Genomic DNA, 9,397 nt, shown 5'->3' with positions numbered 1-9,397 from the left:
CACAGTATAAAATTGATTTAATGCATCTTTTGGAAGGAAAAAAATACTCATAGTAAAACACAAAGCATCATGTCGACTAACAAGTATGGAATGCTAGGTAATTTCCACCCTCTGTCATTTTATTTAAAAGTTATTGCACATGTACCAGTACTAATGGTCTTATCAACAGTAAGAGCTACGTAAGCGACAGCAAATGTATCCAGTTACATTATCCACTGTAAGACAATCTTGTCCTCTAGACAAATACACAAAATGGTAACCAGTAATATTTTGCCCCATCTTGCATGTTCAGAATTCATACAGAGAACTGCATGAACAAACTGATCAACTATACCAGGGCTGCTGACAGTGATGCACATATGCCTGCCTAAGTGATCTTGGTCCATGTCACTATTCATAACATCCACATTATAAAAATAAGTGTTAGTTTTTGTATAAAAATTAGGAGTGTTGTATTTCCCCAACTGCACAATACAAACCAGCCAATGTCTAAATTTTTAATACTGTTACAGGTATTTAATATTACACAGCAGGGACATAAGAGAGAGAAAATAAGTACCTCAAAGCAACTGTGAGACACTGCTGCAGCCAGCTTTTCATAACATCATTGTATGAAAGTTAAAATAAACATTTGTAATTAGTTATATGTATATGCATTATAAAATATTTGCAAGGTGGCAGTTTAAGTATATACACTGTACATTGTTGTTATGAAGCCTCAATGGCAGTAGAATGTAAGGTGGTATTTACATAAAAACTAGTTTTGATAAAAGAATTTACAAGTGAAATAAATAAGAATCTTCAGTAATTTAACTCCTTTTGTTTAAAATATGAATAGGCCAATGACAAAATAAAGCCTGAGAAACAGAAATTACTCTCATGAAGAACTGCTGAAAGTGGGCCACATCCTGATGGAAGTGCAACTTCGCTTTTCGTTTCCCTGGAGTTGAAGGTAACAAACATGCATGATTTGCGGAGGGAGGTGCCCTCCATTGTAGTACAAGAACCAAAAGCATAAACAGCAACCTTGAAAATATTATACAGGCGTATTCACAAAAGTACAATGTATTTTACATTTCTTTAATAGAAAAGGCTTAGTGGTATCAAACAACATAATCTAGAGAACACAGAGCCTTATTCAATCCAGCCATCATTCCTTCAGGGTAATCAAACTAGACAAAATGTACCAGTTTTCATCCTAACTAGTTTCTATGTTAAATTTTTAAAAGCTTGGATCCAAAAACCCAGCAAGTTGAAAATCTGATAAATATTCCTCTAAGTATTGCCTCATTTTCCGAGGGGAAATGATCCATTTAGAACCTTCCCTTGCATTCCAAAGGAACCCAACAATGATTTGGTGCACTGTTACAGATATCCTTTTGCATGATCAAGAACCCTAAACATGAGGAGATTTCTGAAGAACAGAGGGGAGTAGTCTGAATAACAAGATCTTCAAACTATATCTTGGCATGCAAACTACAATGTCATTACTCTCCATATAATGATTTCTTAAGTGAAAGACCCTTGACTACTTGTTGGGAGACATTCACAGTTTTAAGCAAGTTCTCTGGTAAATGCATGTAAAAATCCAACATTAACATTAAAAACAAATAGTACTGAAGGTTCTGATCGCTTTCTTCCAAAAGTAGCAATCTTATAAATGGCATTATTATGCATCTGTGCTCTTATTAATATGATCCACCAACAGTTTCAAAGCTGTTAGGACACAGTGCAGTCATAACTGCCTTCCTGGAGTGGATTCTCTTCCTCCTCTAGTCCAATCATGTCCTCCTCGTGCCGGATTGTGGCGCTGCTGCTGGTGTCGCTCTGGGGACTGGCACTGTGGCTAGCGGAGCTTCGGTTGTCTTCTGTCCTTGTACTGGCTTGTTCAGTCGCCCTTGACAGGTTCACAGGCTGAAAGGCTTCTGGTTGCACTTGTTCCTCAGCTAGCTCACTCAGCTTTTGGAGCTGTGGCTTGATGATGGTTAAAAATGGCTTATAACCTGGGCTAAAGAACATTAAGCAGGGAGAGCTGTTTCAGTTAAGTCTCTAAAAATACTAATTCAAGCTCTGATGTTTTCCTGGTCATCAAGATTCAAAGGGTGGTATACCATGCATTGGCTAAGCAAACCCTAACACCATTCCATAAAATTAAGGATCATGAGAACACTTTGAATAGTGAAAGCCCTTGATGTTACTCATATGCTGTCCAGCTCATTCCTGATAGCATGAAAACTGGACATGTGGTGCTACCACACCACACACTTCAAGATACCACTAATGGACACACACATTCTATGGCGGAATAAAGCATTCTGTTTTCATATTAATGTATAGGTTTTAAAATGCTGATGAATGTATTCTGCTCTTAGAAAGTGCTTGCAACTGAAAAAGAAACAACCTAAGGCAAATTAATTTTTATTAACACATACAATAAATAATCCGTTATAAAACTCCAGGCGCTGTACTTCAGCATACAAAATTCCTGCTTTGAAGGGTTTCAATATTAAGGGCTTGTGTTTTTTAATAACTAGTTCACAATCTGATGTTCTTAATATGTTAAAGTGCATGCAGATTTAGTTGGCAGACAGTATAAAAGAGCACATAGCCCATGAAACTTACCAGTCTGTAGAAGTCCATCTGTCTACTGCCTGTAACCCTGTCTTAATATTCTGCAACATCTCCCTGTCAACCTCTGAAGACTGAATTAGACTAAAAACTTGGTTGATTATTGAAGTTTCCCGGAGAATAAGACCTATAATAATGCACCAGTCCAGACATCCTGCTTCCATAAAAATATGAAGCAAATACCTACAAAAAATGAAAAAAAATCAAAGCCAAACATATTTCTACTGCATTAGAGTATCTCAAAGGATATTCAAACATTTTTCAAAGGATATGACACGTATCCTTTGTCTCCATCTGCTAAGAATGGTCAAAGGGGACATTTCAAATGCCCATCCATTGAATACAAATTCAAACTTATCTTACCGCAGCTGAACCTGTGATCTGTGTGGCCCTTTACTGGCAAGCTCCAAAGAGATATGTTCCAACTCTGACTGTGTTAAGCTTAGAGTGGAGAAGTTTTCATCCACCATAGTCCAGTCGCCATCCACTATAGAACTGGTTTCTGTCAGATCTGTTGCTGAACCAATACTGCATTCATCACCTGTCAAAATAAAGTGCATCAACATGCTTGAACAACTGTGCTGATTCTATTTGCATAGCTATTTGCAACATGATAAGCCGCACTGTGTAACAAAGCTGCTACCCAGTGCAGCTCAGAAGCCAGTGATGTGCCAGCAGACAGCAGGGGACATCATGGGTAGTGAGTCTTCCCCTCCAAGGATCTTGAGCAGAAAGTATGGAAATCCACTTCAAAGCACCTTCTCAGACAAAGGATCCTTCTGGCCTGGTTTTCTCATGACACCTGTCTTTCTGTGATTTGCCACAAGAAACCAGGGTATGGAATGGATACTGGTAATTTTTTGAGCAATGTTCAGGGTAGGCACATGCAGTCCACGCTGTCCATGGGTGTCAAGCAGGTGACTGTCAGTGCCAGCTGCCCCAAGGGTGCCCAAATGGCATGTGGGGATAGCTGGAACTGGCTCCCCCCACTTCACATTGTGATTGCAAGAAACAGCTTTTCTTCCTTGTCATGTTTCTCAGAGATTGTCAAAACTGGCTTCCTCCTTTGACAGCCCCTTCAAAGAGCCCAAGTAGCACCTAGTGGCTGGCAGAATCTTAAAAGAAAAATAGCACAAAGGAATTTTGACAACAACGAGCTTTTTATTTTTTATACTTTAGGCACAGTTGTGCAGCTGTGGGGATGTGAAGCCTCAGCTGGGGCAATACTCTGTGGGGTGCAACTGCACTTTAAAAATCTTTAAACAATAAATAAAAGCACTTGTTTGCATGAATTTAATTTGCAAACATTTTTAAAGTGTTCTGTCAGCCACTACCCAGCCATTTTGAAGGGGTTGTCAGTGGTTGTCAAGACAGGAATTGTGAAAACTAATTTTCACGATCTCAGGGGAAAAGCGGGGAAATGGAAAAAGACGGTGAGCCTAAAACAACTCATGATTGCAGCATGGAAGCTATCCCATGTGACCTGCAATGCCCAAGGGGGGGGACTGAGGGAGAAAGGGGCCAGTAACCCACAGTGAACCCACCTATCTGTCAAGCTCACCATGGATTGTTTTGCTAACAATCAACCCACTGTGGCTTACCGCTAGGGTGCATTGGCATGATGTGCGAAAGTGCCCAGGAAAGCCTATGCAAGGCTCCAAGTGAATTCGAGTAGCTACAGTTAAATGTACCCTCGCCCAGGGGTCAGCAACCCGAGGCTTTGGAGCCACATGTGGCTCTTTCATCCCTCTGCTGCGGCTCCCTGTCGCTCAAAATATGCGTCACAACCGCCAATGTGCAACACCCGCCGGCACGCGATTTATTGAGCTTTTTGACCCCCGGTAGGCCAACCATGGATAAATCCAAGAAAAGTAAAGTTTCAGAAGAAAACAGAATATTTAGTGGTACGTGGGCAGATTCATTTGCTTTCACTGCTGATGAGACTGGTTTACCAGAATGCTTAATATGTGGTGAGAAATTGGCAAACAACAAAAAGTTGAATGTTACAAGGCATTTCCAGAATAAACACACAGCCTTTGCTGAAAAATATCTAGATGGAGATGAGAGAGAAAAAGCCATTTTGGAACTGATGCAGAAGGTTGAACTGAGCAAAAATCATCTCAAGAAGTGGATTAAGTCTGCAAATGCAACTACATGTGCTAGTTTTGTGGCCGCTCAGGAAATAGGACAGAAAGCTGCAGATGGATAATTTAAGTTTGGCTTCTTATTTCATAAATAAGAGGAGGACTCAAATAGACATTGAGTATTTTATTTGAAAGTAACCTTCAACCCAGGATCTTTTTTTTTGGAGTTCAAAATGTTTTTGTTGCATGCAGAAATAAAAATTTGTTTTCTCTGTAGCAGTTCACTGATTTCATAAATGCAACACACTAGTTTTTTTATACATAGCATAAAGGTAAAAAATGATACAGGCACTGTCATCTTCATTTCAGATGTCAAAAGGGTTTTGTGGGTCCTGGTGTTTTCTTTTCTGTGGGAAAAGGGTCCAAATGGCTCTTTCGAGTGTTTTAAGGTTGCCGACCCCTGCCCTAGCCTCTTCCACAGCATTCAAAGGTTCTATAGAGCAATCATGCAAATTTTGCCAGCACACTTGTTGACAACAAGAGCACTGTCTGCCAAGTCTGGAAGCACAAGACAAATGGATTGGCACAAAAGGGGAAGGGAAACCCCCAAAAACACCAAGAATGGTTTGGGGGTTCCCTGGAGGCTCTGTTAGAATTCAGTCAACTTGAATCTAGGACATTAATTAGCTAAGAATATCTTGAATATTCCCTGTAGAATTTGCCTTATAAATCTAGTTCTGAAAGCCCAACTGATATTCTTCAGTCTTGACAAAAACCCAGATCAGAGTAATGAGGACTAAGGCGACCCTTTCCTTTATTCTTATTAAATAATAAATCCTATGGAACTCTAACTTTGTGATTAGATCAAAACATTTATGAAAAACGCATACAGTCCAAACACAGTTTGATTGTTATCATGTGCACAATATTTGGGAATGACAAGCAAGCACTGAATGATGGAGGCTTGACCTTAAGAACTGAGCTAGTAATTCTGTCCAGTGAAATTGTAGTACTTCCTTCCTCAATACCAGAAGTCCTATCAGACACCTTCTAATTTCAAAGCACGGTCGTTCAATGTATTCTTGGTATCAGCATGAAGCAAAAGGAATAATAAATTGAAATAATTTTTATTTCTCAATGTAATCCCCCATAATTTCAATATACTTATTACATCTAGAAATCAATTCCCTGTAAAAAAAAATACCCTTCCTCGTCTAAAAAATGTGCATTAATTGCAGCCTTGAGCTCTTCATCGTTGGAAAATCGCTTTCCACAAAGATCTTTGTTTAAATTCGGGACTAGATAGTAGTCACTGGAGGCCAGGTCCGGGCTGTAGGGTGGGTGGTTTATTTCTTCGAAACCACAGTCTCGCACAGCAGCCTTCGAAACACGCACCCGTTCACAGGGCGCGTTGTCGTGAAGAAGAAACACACCTGCAGTCAGTTTTCCCCGCCTTTTTTCTTTAATTGCTTCTCTTAAATTACCCAGAGTGGTTGCGCAAGATGCTGCATTTATGGTTTCACCTTTGTTTGTATACTTGATCAATAAAATTCCCTTTGAGTCCCAAAACACTGTGGCCATGATTTTTCCAGCCAATGGAGTGACTCTGAATTTCTTCGGAGGGTCAGCACCTTTTTTATGCCACTGCATGGACTCCTGCTTACTTTCAGGGTCATAGTGATGAACCCAAGTTTCATCTCCAGTAACAATCCTGTGGAAAATACTCGATGGATCGTCACCTAAAAACTCAAAAGGCTCTAAAAACTCCCTACAGCACTCGGCTCGCACTTGTTTCTGAGGCGCCATGAGCATTTGCGGCACCCATCTTGCACAGACCTTTGAAAGGTTAAGATGGTCATGAAAAATAGTAAATATGGTACCAACAGATAGGTTTGTCATCTCTGCTAACATTTTGATTTTTATTCAGGCATCTTCCAATATAAGTCTCTCAATTTTTGCTTTCGTAGTGGCAGTAACCGGCCTGCCCAAGCGAGGGTCATCTTCAATGCTTTCTCTGCCCCTTTTAAATTCACTTCACCACTTTTGAACTGTAGATAATGAAGGCGCATAGTCCTGGTAAACAGCCACCATCTCTTTGTGAATTATTTTTTGACTTTTTCCTTGTTTAGTAAGGAACTTCATCACACCGCAGTGCTCGATTTTCTTCAACAATGTCGTGTCAGTCATCATGGTCGTCTTTCACTGAGGATTACTAGGATACTAATGATCACACTTATTTGAAATTTTGCATGTATACCCTCAGATAGTGTCATTAGCTAATGAAATAATTAAATTACCCACATCAATAGCAAATCAACCTGATACCGAGAATACATTGAACGCCCCTCGTAATTGGGTTTTTCAAGGGGCTTTCTATGGACATGAGGCCAAGCAACTTGCTTGACTTCCTTCCAGAATGTTTCAGACTGCTCTGATTCTTCTCCTTACTGGATTCTGTATCACTGGACACTCAGAATTCTGCAACACAATTCTAACAGTGTGGATTCATAGGTTACCTTCAGAAATGACATAATTATTCTTTCCTGTGGGGCATATGATTGCATGTTTTGTGCTTTAGGAAATGCTTGAAGGTTCCTTCTTTAAAGACAGTTCTCCCAATTCTTCGCATAGTACAGCTAAATAACATTTTTGTCAATAACTCTGGCTATGGGGTAGCATACAAATGGCAAATAAAATAAAATACAATACTCTGGAAATATGAGCTCATCTCTCATTAATTCCTTCTTCTTCTAACATCTAAGTTGTTAAAACAACAGGTCACATCTTTCCTAATGGATTTTTTTCCCAGTGTGAATCTGTCTTTTGGCTATTTTCATCTTTAAATGGTGCTAAGAGTGTTTATAACTGCCAACATTACATTTGAATTGTTTTCTTCTAACATTTATCTCTTCTCATCTATTATGAGTTCCCCAAGAAAGACTAGAAATGAGATAGAAGTCATAAGATAATCTACATTGAATAAAATATAGAATTTAAATGCATTTTCAGAGGAAGACTCGAAAGAAAGCCATGTATGGGAATGACACACCTTTGTTTAATAGAGGTGAGAGAAATGCCTCTTGCATGTGAGGACCATGGGATGATGCAGCATCCATCTCTCTTTGGGAAGAACTGATGGCACCAAGCCAGGTGTGACTTCTTGGCATATTGGGAATGCCAGTCTCCATTTCCATGTTCAAAAAGTTGTCAGCAGACTGTGACTTTAACAGTGGTTCACCTATAACTGGAAATAAAGCATGTGAGGCAGCTATACTTCCAGGAGCCAAGAGACACAATCTAAGATTTCATTCCTAAGTTATACAAATGTTCTTGGAACCAAGCAATACTACCTCTGAGGGAACTTGCCTTTGTTACCTGAAGTAATTTACAGCCTCCTTATATGTGAACCTTGCCATATAGAGCAGCTGGTGTATCCCAAGATCAAGCAGACCAGCCTGCTTCTCTTTCCTCCTTACCTTGGGCAAACAACTTGTGGGCCAAAGCATTTGCAGTGCCACCATTCCCACCAGCCCGAAACCAAGCCACCAGAGCCAATGGTGGGAGATATTTTGGCCTACAAGGTTATCAGATTTGCCCCTAAATTAATTGTGCATATTCATCAGCCTCTTTCAATAAGTATTTGCTGCATTTTTATATTAGTTGCAACATGTATTTTTAAAGCTCCTAATGATTAAGTGCAAGATTATCAGAGGGATTTCAAGGATCTAAGACAATTAAATTACTCTTAATCTTATTGCTTTAGTGTAGTACAGTTTTAGATGCCAGTCTGCATTGTCAGTTCTTTGTTGTGGTCTCTGTACATCACACATATATCAACTTCAAATTTAACACAAATATGGCAGCAACATCAAATGTAACCAGCTTGAAAATGCAAAGAAATAGCACAGGGCAATTGCAGTTTTGTTCCTTCTATGTCATACCTAAAGATACCTCCACTTTCTAGTGACAAGAGTAGATGATACATAAAAATGTTTTAATAAATAAATACTGTACCTGTCCGGTACTTTCCATTCTTGAGAGGTGAACTGATGGAGCAAACTGGAATAACTGGAAAGGGCCAGAGAAAATCTTTGTGCATTTGTTTCAAAGCAGTGACAAAGTCCTCCACACGAGCAGCTCTGGAGCGCTCCTTACACAACCAGCCAATCAGCTCAAAGCCCAGCTGCGCAGCAAAACAACCAAGGTCCTTAAGCCGGATTTCTTCTAGAAGGCGTCGAGCGTGTCGCCACAGCATCATATCGATGTACATGTTCTCAGCACAGTCACTGTCCTTACTCCACCTAAGAAGGAGAAAAAGATTGGGTCAGATGGTCCAAGCAAAATTCTGTTGTGCTTTGTGTTGTCTGATCTTCCTGGAATTTTGCTGGACTACTATGAAATGTTGCTATCAAATAAGAGTATCAGCACTGAAAAGTTAATACATGCAATGTAACTAGCATGTGCCGAAATACAGTGGTATCTTGGCTCACTAACTTAATCCGTTCCAGGACTCTGGTTGGACCCAAATTGGTCGTGAGCCAAGTTAAATTTCCCCATAAGGTTCAATGTAAATAAGGTTAATCCGTTCTGTAACCATTTTTTTTTAATCAGAAAAATGTGAAGCAAAGTGACAAAGAACAACAAAGATCGCGGCTACCCCACCACCACCACGAGCACAAGCGCGG

General features: G+C 39.8%; 1 protein-coding gene across 2 annotated transcripts in view; it reads right to left on the bottom strand.

The window, feature by feature from the left end:
• The window catches only part of RIC1 (RIC1 homolog, RAB6A GEF complex partner 1), a 52,807-nt gene continuing 43,410 nt past the window's right edge, over window positions 1–9,397 (bottom strand). The window contains exons 22-26 of one of the 2 annotated variants that reach the window (XM_044445855.1): window positions 8,727–9,013; window positions 7,762–7,956; window positions 2,992–3,169; window positions 2,623–2,811; window positions 1–2,008 (exon numbers count right to left, since the gene is read on the bottom strand). In XM_044445855.1, the coding sequence (XP_044301790.1) occupies window positions 1,720–2,008; window positions 2,623–2,811; window positions 2,992–3,169; window positions 7,762–7,956; window positions 8,727–9,013 (1,138 nt within the window). In that variant the 3' untranslated portion in view covers window positions 1–1,719. The remainder of the gene's footprint in view (window positions 2,009–2,622; window positions 2,812–2,991; window positions 3,170–7,761; window positions 7,957–8,726; window positions 9,014–9,397) is intronic. The other variant, XM_044445856.1, reaches the window with a different exon arrangement.

This window comes from Varanus komodoensis, unplaced genomic scaffold (assembly GCF_004798865.1).
Source record: "Varanus komodoensis strain SLA01 unplaced genomic scaffold, ASM479886v1 scaffold5, whole genome shotgun sequence".
NCBI classification, from domain to species: domain Eukaryota; kingdom Metazoa; phylum Chordata; class Lepidosauria; order Squamata; family Varanidae; genus Varanus; species Varanus komodoensis.
Note: the sequence above shows the minus strand (reverse complement) of the source record. Positions and strands in the feature narration are given on the sequence as shown.